At 54.7% G+C, this 16,600-nt stretch overlaps 1 protein-coding gene across 2 annotated transcripts in view; it reads left to right on the top strand.

Annotated features, from left to right (window-relative positions):
- The window catches only part of FBXO42 (F-box protein 42), a 46,393-nt gene that overhangs the window by 10,611 nt on the left and 19,182 nt on the right, over positions 1–16,600 (top strand). For both annotated transcript variants that reach the window (XM_066203031.1, XM_066203030.1), the window contains exons 2-4: positions 5,281–5,550; positions 7,823–7,939; positions 13,946–14,080. In XM_066203031.1, coding sequence (XP_066059128.1) covers positions 5,298–5,550; positions 7,823–7,939; positions 13,946–14,080 — 505 coding nt within the window. In that variant the 5' untranslated portion in view covers positions 5,281–5,297. The remainder of the gene's footprint in view (positions 1–5,280; positions 5,551–7,822; positions 7,940–13,945; positions 14,081–16,600) is intronic.

The raw sequence follows: 16,600 nt of genomic DNA on the forward strand, positions 1-16,600 counted from the left end.
TTCCTGTTGGGGGAAAAAAAAAAAAAAAAAGACAGGGAAAGCTGTTCTTCGAAGAACTCTTGGAATTGCCTGTTTTGCAGGGATAAGGGGCATCCGTGGTGCCAGTATTCCTGAGGTCTCGCTCTGCACAGACAGGATATTGCTCATCCAACAGCTTCCCAGAGGCTTTCTTTTCTTTTTTTGGACTAAAATCTGCTCTTTTCTTCTCCATTGTTGAGCTTGCCCAGCAGTTGCTTTCCAAAAGGATCTGTTCCAGCTGCTGCAGGTTTGGGAGGACTTGGAACATTGTTTTATTTAATGGTGTTTATCCCAGTCCTGAATCCCATTCACTCCGTGCTGCTGCTTTTATAAAATATCGTGGTTCTCCTTGGAAATAGTGCTGGATTTTCCTCTTTTCACCCCAGAAAAGGTCTCAGAGCTTCTTTTAGAGCAAAACCAGGAGCAGGGAAAGCTGCAGGTGAAGTCCTTGATAGCACAGCTGGGGAGACAAACACGAAAATATTAAAAATGTAGAAGGAATCCTTCCCATAGAGATAAGAATTTTTTTAAGGAAAAATGAACTTGTTTCTCTGTGATGGGAGAGGTTTTTTATTTGAACTGGGGCAGAGAATCAGCCAGAAGTGTGACTGTCCCCAAAGTGCCCCCCTGGAGACGCTGGCACACGAAAGAAGCGATTCCAAAGTATGAGGAAGAGTCTGGAGCAGGTTGGAGACAGCCGCTGCCTTCCACCCCTAAATTACCACCAGGGCTCCTGATTGCCCAGGCACAATTAAATCCCTCTCTCCTGGCAGCCCAAGCCCTTGGCCAGCCGGGGCTGGGCCCTTTCACACACCTGGAATGTTTTGGGCCCTTTCACACACCTGGAATGTTTTGTTCCTGGTGGGAACAACTGGCTCCTCCGCTGGCACTTGGAGGAAGCATTTCTTGTGGCCTGTGAAAATGAGCATTCCCTGTGTGTGAAGTGTGCTCTGACTCAGGACTGGTGCTCAGCCTCTCATTGCCATTCAACAGCTTCGCCTTGGAGGCTTTTTTCCACAAAATCCATGAAAAGAGCAGGGAAAGAAGGCAGGTCAAAAACCCTGTGGGTTCAAGCACTTCCTGAAGCAGCGGGAAGTTGTGGAGAAGAGAAGGCAGCTCAGGATGGGAAGCACCAGTGCCACCCCTGCCTGAGCTTTGGGGTCCGTGGGACTGCAGGTAGGAAAACCTCCTTGGGTCAAGAGGGGATTTGCAGGGGCAGGTTTTGAGCAGCGCTTCGACCTGGTGGGGTTATTTTTGCCTGCATTTAATATTCCTCAGCTGTTTGTTCCAAATAGTTACTTTCAGAATAAATAGCAGGTTCTTAACTAATTTTAGGAGGGGAGGGAGGGAAAATTGAAGCGCTCTGAAAGGAGGAAAAGGATTATGAAATGTTTTGCCAGCTGGCAGAGACACAGCTTTTAGGAAAGGGCAGGCAGATTCCATTGGTGCCAGCAGAGCTCTGCTCCCCCTGCCCGTCCAACGCGAGTCCTCCTTGCTCCAGCTCCAGGCTCATCCCTGAGTGCCCTTAAACCTTCCTAGTGCTGGAATATGAAGGCATTTCTCTGGGACCAGGAGGACTCTGGGCTGCAGAATATCGTGGAATGTTTGGGGGTTGTGTTGGTGTTTTCAGGGATCAGTCCAATCCCGGAATTAACTGGATTGCAGCTACTTTAGGGTGAGACACAACTGCTTAAATCTCTTGGTTGCAGCTTTTGGAGTGCCCAGAGATTCATTTTAGCCCAGGTACAAAGTGGAGCCCAGCACAGTGCAAGCAGGGAGCACCTGGAAAGGCAGGATGAGAGAGAAACCACCTCTTGCATCACACTCAGTTCTGCTCCTGGAATGACCAGTAAAACTCCAGGTGTGGGATTTTCCCCCATGGATCTGTTGAATAACTGGCAGCAGGAGCTGCTGGGTTGCTTTAGCTCTTTCTTGCCACCTGCCTGGGTTCTTTTTCATTTTTCTGTACTGGAGCAGGGTTTTTGGACAGGGCTTTGCTTTGCACTCCAGGGGTGGTTATTCCCAGCCTGCTGATCCAAACAAAATCCACATCCGTGGCAGGTCAAGTTTGGAGGGTTATTTTGACAGTGAGCTGCCTTTTGGGAGCTGAGCTTATGTCTGGCCTTGTTTTCCTTCTGAAAAAGAACACAGCGTGGGTGTGAAAACTCTGAGGATGGTTATTCCTTATGCTCAAACATTTAGGAAACAAGAATTTATCAAAGGAGATGCTTTGGAATATTTATAATATTATCATGGGGCTTGGGAAGAGCAGACAAAACTCAGTGGAGCTTCTCCATCCTCAGATATGCTATTTGAGGCTCCTCCCACTGTTCTAAAATTTGCCTTAAAGATGATTTTTGTTGTTTGGTGCCTGGGATCAGCCTGCTGTGTTGGGTTATTCCCAACCCTGCTCCAGAGGATCCAAACTGGGATTTACTAGCTGGAAAATACCTCTTTCTAGTGGGTGTGCATTCCTGCACTTCCCATGACTCCCTCCAGCAGGATTTGGACGTAATTTAGAGCACAGATAAAGGACAAATAAAAGTTATTTGGATCACACAAGGTCTTGACAACCCCTAGTCCATCGCCATCCGCAGGGTCTCGCTGTCCCTGGGCCGGAGGCAAACCCTCCTGCTCAGGGTTCTGGCACAGCTTGAGGGTGTGAAACCTCTGCATCGTGGGGAGCTGCTCCTGTTCCCAGGCTGGGAGGGAGGGAGGGAGTGACGGACCCTCCTGCCCTTCTGTATTCCGGGCTGGATCCCATCCTGAGCTGAGCCCAGCCCCATCCCAGACTGGAGCCCAGCCCCATCCCAGACTGGAGCCCAGCCCCATCCCAAACTGGAGCCCAGCCCCATCCCATACTGGAGCCCAGCCCCATCCTGAACTGAGCCCAGCCCCATCCTGAGCTGAGCCCAGCCCCATCCCAGACTGGAGCCCAGCCCCATCCCAGACTGGAGCCCAGCCCCATCCCAAACTGGAGCCCAGCCCCATCCCAAACTGGAGCCCAGCACCATCCCAGACTGGAGCCCAGCCCCATCCCAAACTGGAGCCCAGCACCATCCCAGACTGGAGCCCAGCCCCATCCCATACTGGAGCCCAGCCCCATCCCATACTGGAGCCCAGCCCCATCCCATACTGGAGCCCAGCCCCATCCCATACTGGAGCCCAGCCCCATCCCATACTGGAGCCCAGCCCCATCCCATACTGGAGCCCAGCCCCATCCTGAGCTGAGCCCAGCCCCATCCTGAGCTGAGCCCAGCCCCATCCCAGACTGGAGCCCAGCCCCATCCCAGACTGGAGCCCAGCCCCATCCTGAGCTGAGCCCAGCCCCATCCCAGACTGGAGCCCAGCCCCATCCCAGACTGGAGCCCAGCCCCATCCTGAGCTGAGCCCAGCCCCATCCCAGACTGGAGCCCAGCCCCATCCCAAGCAGGAGCACCAGCAGCACTGGCACTGTGCTGTGTCAGGATGGAAACTGGCACAGGCACTTTCCCAGCCGTAGATGCCTTTGCTTGGAAAAGACCCAACCCTCCATTCTTTCATTATTTTTTAGCACTACTCCACTTTTCCTTTCCCCCCCCCACCACTTTCCATCCCTGAGTCCCTGGGAATTCGTGCCTGTTCTGCTGCGTAAGGCAGGTTCCTGGCAGCGGCAGCAGTGCCCGTCACAGCATTTGGGTTCCAGCCTCCCTTGTCACAACATTGACTCCGGCAGGGATTTCTGACACGGGAAACGTGCGGAACATCTGCTGGGATGCGAGCTCTGTGCTGGGTTCTGCCGTGGTTCCTCCCAAAGATTGACAGCCCTGTGGATTTTCCAAAGCTGCTTCATCAGAGAACCTGACAGCAGTGGGGGCTGATGCTGTCACCTGTCATTTTCCTGGGCATGAATTGGTTGCCATGGAAAGCTTTCCTGCTCCATGTCTCCGCTGCCTGCCATTCCCACGGCATGGGAAAACCTTGGCATAGTAACAACAGCTCAGGTTATTCCTGATAAATAAACCATGTTTATAAATCAGGTCGATGACCCAAGCTGATGTGGTTTCGTGGATTTGTTTATTAGGGTATTTCTGTATCAGGATATTTCGATATCAGGATATTTATTCTGCTAAGTAACCCACATTAAAATATGATATCAATAACTTAAATTCCTTCCAGCGGTATTTTCTGGGACAGTTAGGGTTTGGAAAAAATAATAATATTCTTATATTGGAGGATGTTAGGGAAAAGCTGTGTCTTTTCTTCCCTCTTGAGGAGCTGGTTTGCCTCCTGGCTTGCTGCAGATTGGATTTATCCTATGGACCGTGTGGATCTGCTTCCAATAATCCTGGTCAGTTCAGGACTGGGGGATGGCTGGGCAGCCTCTGCCCTGTGGGCTAGGGAGGAACTCAGGCTGAGCTCACCCTGGTTTGGGTCCTTTGCTCATGCTAGGAAAGGATAAAAAGGGAATTTCTGGAAAAGAAAGCCCCGTGTCATCCCCGGGAGCTGTTACTGTGGTTTGGGCTGTTGATCCAGGAGCACTCGAGGGGCAGCTCCCGTGGTCTCTACTTCCCTTTTGGAAGCTGCTCTCCTCCAGACAGGCTGCCTGCTTCTTGGGAATTGGACACAGCCACTCATTAAGGTGGATTTATTTCATGATACATTTCTGTCATCAAGGTGTCACTTTACGCTTGGGATGTTGAGAATAGCTGGAGATACAACCTCTGATATCCCAGCCTTCCATCAGCAGTAAATCCCAGGGGGATTTGCTTTCCTCACCTACTGCCAGCCTGGGCTGTGCGCAGGTCTTTCACAAATAAAAGGGAAAGGAGTGTAAAAACGAGGCAGGGAATTTCTCCCCCACAGGGAGTTCTTTGGGGTAAAACAGCCTCACTGGCAGAACAGGTTCCACAGGGTGGAGGGACTGTAAATGTCGCTGTGATCCTGTCTCACCTCGGGTGAGATTCCACAGGGATCCTTTCTCCATCCCAGCTGGGCCCCACAGTGGCGATGTCTCCTGGTGCCCAGCGAGGGAGCAGCAGCTCCAGGGCTTTGTCTCTGTCTCTCTGCTTCCCACTGGAGGCAGCAGCAGGGCGGGGAGAGCTGGAGTGACCTGGGAAAAGCTGTCCCTAAACCACCCTCAGCTGCCGCAAAACTGCAAAACCCACGTCCTGCACTTGGTGATCGCTGTGCCAGAGAGCCCTCTGGTGTGCCACACACATCTCAGTGTATCTCTGGTGCTCCTGATCCTCCCTGTGACCTCCCCATTGTCGCTTTTCCCAGCTGTGACGTGGGATGCCATGGCCAGCTCCTCAGACAGTGACGATGATGGGTTCATGGCCGTGGATCCAGAGGATGCCGTGGTGGAAGGGACGATGGAGCAGGAGGATGAGCCCCAGGCCGAGCTGGAGGTGGAGGAGTCCAGGCCCAGCTCCAGATCGATGCTGGAGCTGCCAGAAGAGGTTTTGGAATACATCCTGTCCTTCCTCTCTCCCTACCAGGAGCACAAAACCGCCGCCCTTGTCTGCAAACAGTGGTATCGACTGATCAAAGGTACAAGTGATGGCAGTGCATTTCTTTAATTGTGGGATTTGGAATCCAGCTCTTTTTTACCTTTGCCTCTTGTTTTCCCCTCAAGCTCTGGAATGTGACTTCGGTGAAATCCGAACAGCCATGGATGGAGTCGTTGGCTTTGCTCAAAGCAGGCATGTCGCTGTGCAGAACTGAACCCCTCAGCCTCTCTCAGGGTAGAAAACCCAGAGAGGCCGTGAATTCCCATCCTGGCAGTGTCCAAGGCCAGACTGGACAGGGCTTGGAGTGACCTGGGATAGTGGAGGGTGTCCCCACCCTTGGCAGGGGTTGGAGCTGGATGAGCTTTAAGGTCCCTTCCAGCCCAGACTGAAACAAAGCTGAAGGCCCATGACAGAGCAGCTCCTTTGCTGCCTTTGGATGCTCCCAGTGCTGCACTGGTGACCTTGGATTGCAGTCTCCTCCCCAGAGCCCCTGCCAGTGTCCCATGGCTGATGCAGCTTTAATTGTGCTTCATTTGCGTCTTGTTCAGTAATTAATGTTCCCAAAGCTGCTGCTTTCAGCTGGAAACAACCCCTGCTCTGCTTCTTGCAGCTCTGCTGGAGATAAGTGGAATATAAAATCTGCATGAGTAGAGATGTGCATATTCCAGCTTCCTGGAAGAGTAGCCCAGAGACACAGATCCTTCCTTTGCTTCTGCACAGCATTCATTCCAGAGCCTCGTGGGGGTATTTTAATGCTGCAGGAAGTACCATACAGCAAATGAGAAGGGAAAATTTGGACAAGGATACAAGCAGAATCTTCTGCTTCATTTTATTGTAATACACATGGTGATTTCTGGTAGGATTCTGTTGGGTGCATGCTTTAATCACGAGCTTCATTTAAAAAACAAGGAGTTTCAGAGGAGAGCAGTTAAATCCTAGGAAATGGGACACACTTCACAAGGGGAATGTGTTCCTCGTGGAAAACAGGAGTGGGTGTCAGGTGAGGAATGCCCTTGGCAGTTTGTGGGGGTGATGGCTCATTTATGGACTTCTCCTCATCTGAAGGCATTGCTCAGATTCCAGGCATTTCCCACTTTGCCCAGAGCTGAACAGGCTGGGGGTTAACCAAACACAGCTACCCCAGCAGGGACCAGGGCCCCAAATTACTTGTTTTGTGCATCATTTTGGGACAGCAGCTGCCCACAGCCCTGGGGAAGGGCCTTTTCCAAGTGCTGCAGCCCCGAGTGGCTCCTTGGCTGTTTCCTGGAGTGGCCTGCAAGGAATGCAGCTGGGATGGACAAACACCTGGGATCCACCCCAGAGGGATGTGGAAACCCCCCTGGAGCTGAGGAGTGAGCAGCCCAAGGCACAGCGTGGCTTTGGGCTGTGTCTCTTCTCAGGGGACAAGTGGTGCTGGGCAGATGGGCCCTTCTGGGGCAATTCCAGACAAAAAAGTGTCAGGAACCACCACCTGCGAGCTGTGCCCTGAGAGGTCACTCGAGGTAAACAATTGATTTGTGTTCTCCTGGTTAATTCTTCCTGTTTGCCAGGATACATCTGCTGTGCAGCCCTGGAGCTCACATTCCCTTTCCCATGTGACTCTCAGGTCCTCCAGGACCCCAGGCTTTAATTTTATTTTAAAAAACCCTTCCTGCTTTATGTCCCAGAGTGGGACTTCTTGCTGGGGATGTTCCTGGCACAGGGCTTGGGGAAAAACTCTTGGCAGGTTGTGGCATCCTCAGTGCAGGTGCCACCGTGTGTGCTGAGCTGCTGCTGCTGCCAGAAACTTTCTTCAGATCCTTTTGTCTCCTCAGGGAGCAGCCTCTGGCCCCTCTCAGCACCCTCACACAGAATTAGTGGCAGCCTGTGGCAGCCTTGGAGCATCCCTGCTGATTTTTATCACTGATATCTCCTTCCCAGCTTTTTTCAGATCCCTGGCCAGTAGCTACATTCACACTCTTAAAAATTGATTATTGCAGAGGTTCCTTGGGGGAAGGGAAGCTGCTCCTCGGGGTGTGATGAGGGAACAAGGCTGCAGCAGAGAGAGCTGAACACAAGCTCAGCAAAGCATCCCAGTGCTTCCTTCCTTTCCCAAAGGCTCTGCTTCCCAAGCCGGAGCTGCCACGGATGTCGTGACCTGGGCCAGTGCACGCTGCCGATTTCCACATTTGCAGAGTTCCCTCGTCTTTATTCTCTTTAATCCCCCGCATTCCCTGCGTGTTTCTAACCCAAACACAGGGCCTTTGGAGCTGCTGTCACCGTGCAGGCACAGTTTGTTCTTGGCTTTGCTGACGGTGTTGTTCTCTCCCCAGGCGTGGCCCATCAGTGCTACCACGGCTTCATCAAGGCAGTGCAGGAAGGGAACATCCAGTGGGAGAGCCGCACTTACCCCTACCCCGGCACCCCCATCACCCAGCGCTTCTCACACAGTGAGTATCCCTGGAATCGCCGTGGGAGCTGCCTGCCTCGGGGGCTGGCAGTGCCACACGTGCCCGTCGCCACCGGTGTTCAAACCCACGGCTGGGCGAGCTTCGGCACGAGAGCAGGGACTGGGGAGCTCGTTGATCCTAGGAAATGCCGATGGAGTGGAAGTGGGGTGGGATTGTAGCTTTCTGGTTGTGCGGGGATCTTTCTGCAGCTCTGCAGGTTGGAAAACTCTCCCAGATCATGGAGTCAACCCTGGACCTAAACGTGTCCCCAAGTGCCACGTCCACACACCTTGGGACACCTCCAGGGATGGTGACTCCAGCACTGCCCTGGGCGGTCTGTGCCAGTGCCTGACCACCCATTCCGTGAAGGGTTTTTCACAACATCCAACCTAAATCCCCCTTGGCACAGCCTGGGGCTATTGCCCTTGTCCTGTCCCTGTTCCCTCTGGGAGTGGAGCCCGATCCCTCCTGGCTGCCCCCTCCAGTCAGGGAGTTGTGCAGAGCCACAAGGTCCCCCCTGAGCCTCCTCTTCTCCAGGCTCAGCCCCTTTCCCAGCTCCCTCAGCTGCTCCTGGTGCTCCAGCCCCTTCCCAGCTCCGTTCCCATCTCTGGACACACTCCAGCCCCTCAGTGTCCTTCTTGTCCTGAGGGACCCAGAGCTGCCCCCAGGATTTTGGCCTGAACTTTGCGTCCTCCTCAACAACCCCTCCCTCAGCCCCTGGACTGGAGCCATTCCCATCAAAGCCAGTGAGTTTTGAGCAGTGCAGCACTCAGGGGATGTGCACCAGCTGCTTGCACAGGTCTTCTACGTCTGTGAGGAAAACTGGGAATTCTGCAATGTGCTGCATTCAAATCGAGCAGAGCTGCAGGTGGATTTGTTGACAGAAGAGAGCAATTCAGTCGACAGCAACCACTCAATGTTTGGGTGAATTCTTCCCCTGCTTCCAAGATTCTAGAAGAGAACAGAAAGGGAAAAGATACCTAAACACAGTGCCTTTGAGGGAAAGATACTGAAATAAACCCTGTTCTTCGGAGTGCAGTAGCATTGAGCTGCCTCAGCTCCAACAACAACAACAAAAAAACACAACAAAAATTTCATCCTGTGATTCCAGCACGGGGTCTGAGCCCTCTGAGCTCTTCCAGGAAGCAAATTACATTTTTCTAAGGGAAGATAAACACGGTGCAAGCCCTGCCATTCCAAGAGCAGCAGGCATCACATTTTCATCTTCCCAAGCAATAATTTATGAGGCAGCCGCTGTGCTGCCTCCTGCCAAGACAAGTCCGGGAGACGCTGTGGGGAGCTCTGGTGAAGTCATTGTGCTCTGCCGAGATACCCTCGCCTTCCTGAAGGATGAGAAGGCTCCACAGTTCCCAGCTCATTTTTAGCAACGTAAGTGAGTGCTTACTAACGACTTCACATTTGCGTGTATTTCCCATCAATTTTAGCAGCATTTTGCAACTGCTGAGTGCTCAGGCCAGCTAGAAATTCCCTGGAAAAGGCTCAGTTGCCCCAAAGAGCACTGTGTGCTCTTTCCTTTATCCTGCTGCCTGCCACAGGCTTCCTGGCTCCAAAGTGAGTTGTCTTCCTAAATCCACTGCCCTCGGAGCATGTAATCCGTATTAGCCTCGCTCGGTGACAGTGCCCCGGCTCTGCCCGACCCCTGTGGCCATGGCAGCGTTATTAATGCACTTTGTGGGCACAAAGCTAATCTGGATTAACTTGTTTGCTGACTTAAACGGATTGGTTTGTGAGCAGCTGCCCGGATCTGCGGGCTGTGCTTTCCCTGCAGCAGCATTCCATGCCTGCGGGTGAGATTCTGGCGTTAAAGCGAAGCTACAAATCATCGGTTCCGGACAGTCAAACTGAATCTCTGAACTGTCACCTAAAATCCGAAGGGATGACGGTGAGCTGAGGTGGAGGGAACAGGAGGTTTGGGCAGTGGGGAGGGATGCAGGGAGGACTCACAAAGCCCTTTTTGAGGGATGAGTGATTTGCCAGTTTCTGTGGGAAGACGTCACCGCCCAGGCACGAGTCAGTGCTGCCATCAAAGCTCTGTCTGGGGCTCACTCTCTCTTCCAAGAATTATTCAAACTATCCCAGACGTGCTCACAGGGAGCACGAATGGACAAGGAGGGGAATTCTTAGCAGTTGGAGGTCAACCTGTCTGCTCTCAGTCCTGAAGGGAGGAATGGCAAAAGCGCTTGATAAGGAATAATGAATGGAAGGTGCTGCCGTGGGGAGTGCTCGGCAGGGCACACAGCTGAGAACAAATTATGGACGAGCTGTGGCTTTTCCAGAGGATTTGACTGAAGCTGCAGAACTGCAGGACATGAAATATCAATAATGGACGTTTAGGGGCAGAAGTCTTCCATATTTGGGGGTTTTTGGGTGATGTTTGCAGGAGTCACCAAGTTGTTTTATGTATGAACCTGCGAGGTCATAGCAGGGCAATGAGTCATGGGGTGAAATCACTGCCCGAAGTCGGAAAATGTCAGCACGCTCAGGAATGCAGAAACGGAAGAGCAGCAAAGGAATGCCGACCTTTGTGACAGGGCTATTGATCCTTTGCTGGAGGAGTGACTAATTTTTTTCTGATTTATTGTTTTTGTTTCCAAGGAGCCCGGGGTTGGTGGCACCACCGGGATGAGTAATTACAGCGATCTGTGGGTTTGACAAACCGTTGGGAGCGGTGAGAGCTGGAATGTTTGTTTTACAGGATGGGCTGCTCCTGGAGCAGAGCTGCAGCTCCTCCCAGCAGCCAGCCTTGCTCAATATCCCCGGATCACTGGCTGCACCCAGGCCCTGCGCTGCAAGGAGCAGGACAATGGCATTCTAGGGACAGAGGAAATAGAGGTGGAGATGGAGATAGAGGGAGATGAGAAAGCTGGGGGCATTTGCCTGGAGAAGAGAAGGCTCCAGGGAGATCTCAGAGCCCCTTCCAGCGCCTGAAGGGGCTCCAGGAGAGCTGGAGAGGCCCTGGAGACAAGGCATGAAGGGACAGGACACAGGGAATGGCTTCCCACTGCCAGAGGGCAGGGATGGATGGGATGTTGGGAAGGAATTGTTCCCTGGGAGGGCAGAGAGGCCCTGGCACAGGGTGCCCAGGGAAGCTGTGGCTGCCCCTGAATCCCTGGAAGTGTCCAAGGCCAATACCAAGGACTGTCACCTTCCAACCCAAGGACCACGTGGGAATGGGATTTACAGTCCAGCTGGCTCCTTCCCATCTCTCCAGTGGGAAATACAACCCTTGCACTTGGATAGGTTAATTTATTTCATGTTCTCCAAGTTCCAGAAGTCAGTGTTCTTCGATTATGGTGAAGGGAACGCGCCTTCCATTTGGTTTTCCCTTCCCAGTCATCTCTGCTTTGGTTATCGGCTGCTCCGGGTGAAAATCTCCGATGATTAATTTACTCAGGACAGGGGAGTCAGGAGTGTGGTCAGAACCAGCTGCCTCTGCTCTCTCTGAGCATCAGTGTTAGAAACAAACATCAGAATTATTGATTCATTTCCAAAGATAAGCCGCTTCTGCCGTGCTGATACTCTGGAGGTCACTGATTTTTGCTGGGACATGAAAAACCTCAACTAAATCTGTTCAGTGCTTTCTACACAAAAAAACCCCTAAAACCATCAGGGACGTGCACAATTTCCCCCTGTTTATTCTACACCTGATATAAACTATAAATAAACCTATCATGGAATCACAGAACATCCTGAGCTGGGTCCACAAGGATCATCAGAGTTCAGCTCCTGGCCCAGCACAGAACAGCTCCAACAATCCCACTGTGGAACTCCTGCAGGCTGGAAGAAACTGAAGTTTTCATTGTGCCTGCTTTTTCCTGGTTTTCCCTATTTTTTTTTCCTCAAGCTACTCTGCCTTCCTTATCTTCAGCAGCTTGAAATTACTCTAAAAAGAAGTAGGAATGCCCATTCTCAATGATTTTGCTGTGGGGTTATTCCACGTGGGATTTTACAGGAAACCCGGAATTCTGCGCAGCCTCCAAGGCAGACAAGCCGAGCAAGCCCTCCCTGCTCCTTCCTTCAGTTCCCTCTTGCCACAGGTACCTGGATGCTGCACACGCTCCTTGCCATGGATTTTCTTTTGCTGCAGAGCTTGTTTTGGGGCCAAAAGCTCGGATTTCCCGGGATATTTCGAGGGGTTGTCAGATGTGGTGTTCCCTCCCCATTCCCCATCTCGCCGCCTCAGCCTTTCCTACAGGGAATGCCTGTGGATGATCCTGTGTTTTAGTGGGGCTTTTTAAATGAGATGAGGTGGAATCCTGAAAAGAGAACAAACCCCCAGCCCTGGGTGCACAGAGCAGAGTCTGTGAGCTCTGTGAACCAGCTCGGGGAAGGTCAGTGAGCTGAGTGCCTTAATCACGGCTAAGCTAATTAATTACAGGCTTCTAAGGCAGTTTTCTCTGCACTTTGAGGAGCAGCTCTGCCTGAGGGGATAATCCTCTTGGGAAGGTTCTTGCTGGAGCTTCACCCTGCTCAGGGATACCCTGTGCTTCTGGGGAGCCAGGGCAGCCTGGCTGCTTTCTTCAGGGAGGAAAGGGCCTGATCTGTGTGTGGGGCACAGAGCAGTGCCGGGAGCTGTGGGGCACAGCAGTGACAGGAGCCGTGGGGCACAGCAGTGCCGGGAGCTGTGGGGCACAGCAGTGCCGGGAGCTGTGGGGCACAGCAGTGACGGGAGCCGTGGGGCACAGCAGTGACGGGAGCCGTGGGGCACGGCAGTGACGGGAGCCGTGGGGCACGGCAGTGACGGGAGCTGTGGGGCACGGCAGTGACGGGAGCCGTGGGGCACAGCAGTGCCGGGAGCTGTGGGGCACGGCAGTGACGGGAGCCGTGGGGCACGGCAGTGACGGGAGCTGTGGGGCACGGCAGTGACGGGAGCCGTGGGGCACGGCAGTGCCGGGAGCTGTGGGGCACAGCAGTGCCGGGAGCTGTGGGGCACGGCAGTGACGGGAGCCGTGGGGCACAGCAGTGACGGGAGCTGTGGGGCACAGCAGTGACGGGAGCTGTGGGGCACAGCAGTGCCGGGAGCCGTGGGGCACAGCAGTGACGGGAGCTGTGGGGCACAGCAGTGACGGGAGCCGTGGGGCACAGCAGTGACGGGAGCCGTGGGGCACAGCAGTGACGGGAGCCGTGGGGCACAGCGGTGACGGGAGCCGTGGGGCACAGCGGTGACGGGAGCCGTGGGGCACAGCAGTGACAGGAGCCATGGGGCACAGCAGTGACGGGAGCCGTGGGGCACAGAGCAGTGACGGGAGCCGTGGGGCACAGCAGTGCCGGGAGCCGTGGGGCACAGCAGTGACAGGAGCCGTGGGGCACAGCAGTGCCGGGAGCCGTGGGGCACAGCAGTGCCGGGAGCCGTGGGGCACAGCAGTGCCGGGAGCCGTGGGGCACAGCAGTGACAGGAGCCGTGGGGCACAGCAGTGACGGGAGCCGTGGGGCACAGCGGTGACAGGAGCCGTGGGGCACAGCGGTGACGGGAGCCGTGGGGCACAGCAGTGACAGGAGCCGTGGGGCACAGCAGTGCCGGGAGCCGTGGGGCACAGCAGTGCCGGGAGCCGTGGGGCACAGCAGTGCCGGGAGCCGTGGGGCACAGCAGTGACGGGAGCCGTGGGGCACAGCAGTGACGGGAGCCGTGGGGCACAGCAGTGACGGGAGCCGTGGGGCACAGCAGTGCCGGGAGCCGTGGGGCACAGCAGTGCCGGGAGCCGTGGGGCACAGCAGTGACGGGAGCCGTGGGGCACAGCAGTGACGGGAGCCGTGGGGCACAGCAGTGCCGGGAGCCGTGGGGCACAGCAGTGCCGGGAGCCGTGGGGCACAGCAGTGACGGGAGCCGTGGGGCACGGCAGTGACGGGAGCCGTGGGGCACAGCAGTGCCGGGAGCCGTGGGGCACAGCAGTGCCGGGAGCCGTGGGGCACAGCAGTGACGGGAGCCGTGGGGCACGGCAGTGCCGGGAGCCGTGGGGCACAGCAGTGACGGGAGCTCTGTTGCAGGTGCGTGTTACTACGACGCCAACCAGTCCATGTACGTGTTCGGGGGCTGCACCCAGAGCAGCTGCAATGCCGCCTTCAACGACCTCTGGAGACTCGACCTCAACAGCAAGGAGTGGATCCGGCCCCTGGCGTCAGGTGAGCCCCGGCCGCTCCCCCCGCGCCCCAGCGCTCCCCCCACGGCTCGGGTTGGGTGCTGCCCTGTGTGTCTGAGCCTCATCCCGCCGCCTTTGGGCTGTGTCCCAGAGCAATAAGGGCTTGTGGCAGAATCTGTGTCCTCTGCACCGCCTCGGGGGGGGTTTCTCAGGAGCAGCTGGTCCCTGTCATGCAGCGTAAGGGACATTCCCTGCAGCCGCCAGAGCCTGTGTTGATAATAAGGCTGAGCAAATCAGGATTGTTCAGTCTGGGGAAGGCTGAGAGAGCTGGGATTGTTCTGCCTGGAGAAGGCTGAGAAATTGGGATTGTTCAACCTGGAGAAAGCTCCAGGGAGATCTCAGAGCCCCTTCCAGCGCCTGAAGAGGCTCCAGGAGAGCTGGAGAGGCCCTGGAGACAAGGGCTGGAGGGACAGGACACAGGGAATGGCTTCCCACTGCCGGAGAGCAGGGATGGATGGGATGTTGGGAGGGCAGGGCGGTCCTGGCACAGGGTGCCCAGGGATGTTGTGGCCGCCCCTGGATCCCTGGAAATGTCCAAGGCCAGGCTGGAGCAACCTGGGGTAGTGGAAGGTGTCCCTGCCCATGGCAGGGGGTGGCAGTGGGTGTGTTTAAGGTCCCATTCCGTGATTCCATGGTGAGAGTCGTTGTCCCAAAGCTGAGATTTTCTTTGCTCATTCCAGTGGCTCCCACTCCAGGTATTTTGGGGAGTGGAGCTGACAAGCCCGTGCAGGTGGGAGAGCGTGGGAAAGCAGGTTCATTCCTGCTGTCCAGGCACCCTCAGCAGGGCAGGAAAACACCACAGATCATTTCCCACACTGCTTTTTGTGCTGGAAATGTCACCCACAACAGTTGGGTTCTTCCTTTTAATTTGTGAATTCCACTAAAATAACTTTGAGGAAAGCAGAATAATTGGGGGAAGCTCTTGGAGCAGGGGTGGGAAATCAGTGTTAAAGCAGCTGTTTTGGCAGGAGGAAAGAGAAAAGGAGCTTAGCATCCACCAGCACTCCTTGTCGGGCACACAATTCCCTCTGCTCTGCTCTAGGTATTGTGGACTACTCAGATATCATTTAAAGTGTTTTCTTGTCTGGCACTTGGAAGTCCTCCAAAAATCCAGGGAATAAGGATACAGAGGTGGAGATGGATATAGAGGGAGATGGGAAAGCTGGGGGTGTTCACCTGGAGAAGAGAAGGATCCAGGGTGACCTCAGAGCCCCTTCCAGTGCCTAAAGGGGCTCCAGGGGAGCTGGGGAGGGACCTGGGAGAAGTCCCAAGTGCTGGTGTCACCTGGGAATTTCCAGCTGTGAACGCCTTACTTGGTGCTCGGATCCCCACCTACACTTCCCTTGGTGTTGTGATTTTTGTGTCACACAGCCCCTGTGTGACTTCCACAGGGGAGAATTAAGGAGCTGTGGATTTAAACGGGGGGGAAAACAAGCCCCACTCCTCCAGATGGGCTCCTGCCATCCGTGCTGGAGCCCTCACCGTGCTCAGGGCTGGAGAGGGGAGGATGACCAGGTCCTGGGCTCTGCAGAGGCCATCCATTCCCGCAGCCCAGGGAGCTCTTCCCCCGTGCCGGATGCGGGGCACGGCTTGGAGCCACATCCCGGTGCCCTGCTGACAAAGAGCGCTCCCGGAGAACGGGTCCTGTGGGAACGCGTGGCGGGGTGAGGTCCCACGGGAAGATCCCCCGAGGAGATGTTCCTGCACGCTGTCATGGGCGAGATGGGATCGCAACTGAAACTGGAGGCCGGGAACGGGGAGCGCTCTGGTTCCTGGTTTTGCGAGGGGATGAGTCACCCCGCTGGGGTCCGACACAGCTCCCGCTCTTCCTTGGGGTGTCCTGAACGTGGGGGGTGGCCCTGCCTGCCTGGGAAAGGAGAGTGGCTGGAGGGGGCAGAAGCTGGGAGCTTTGAAATCCTGTGATGTAAATAAGGCGGGAGAGGGCTTTTAAAACAACAAAACCAAAGAGTTGACAGTGATTGATTACCACTCGTTGTGTGTGCAGGCTAATTGCTGTGGAGGAGTTCCCACACCTGCCCCACAGACGCCAAAGCTCTTTCCAAAGGCCAGGTCTTGCTTGCAGAGGTTCCCTCACACTCCGTGTGTGCCCTCGTTAAGCATCTTCTCTAAGGAGCCTTGGGCAGGGAATGGGAGCTCAGTGTCTTGGACACAACTTCATCCCTTTCTGAGAGGCTTTTCCAGGAGAAAACACCCTGGTTTTGTTTTTGTTGTTGTTATTTTCTCCTACCTGTTTTCCATCCGGGTTTTCTGGCTCCCAGGCCAGAGATGACATCAGAGCTGGATAATTCCCCTCCAGCCCAAGCTGCTTCATCTGAGAGTAAATATTTAGCCTTCAAAGAAATAATTGGCCTGGGTTTCTTTTGTCTCAGAGGCGGAGGAGGGAGATAATTACTTCAAAAAACCCTAATTTTTGAGGTTTCAAAGTATTTTTTTACTTAGATCTGAAAACAATGGCTTTGACGTGTGACTGATGGGGCTGGAG

Source organism: Chamaea fasciata, unplaced genomic scaffold (genome assembly GCF_029207755.1).
Source record: "Chamaea fasciata isolate MVZ Bird 193981 ecotype frontalis unplaced genomic scaffold, bChaFas1.0.hap1 SCAF_23, whole genome shotgun sequence".
NCBI classification, from domain to species: Eukaryota; Metazoa; Chordata; class Aves; order Passeriformes; family Sylviidae; genus Chamaea; species Chamaea fasciata.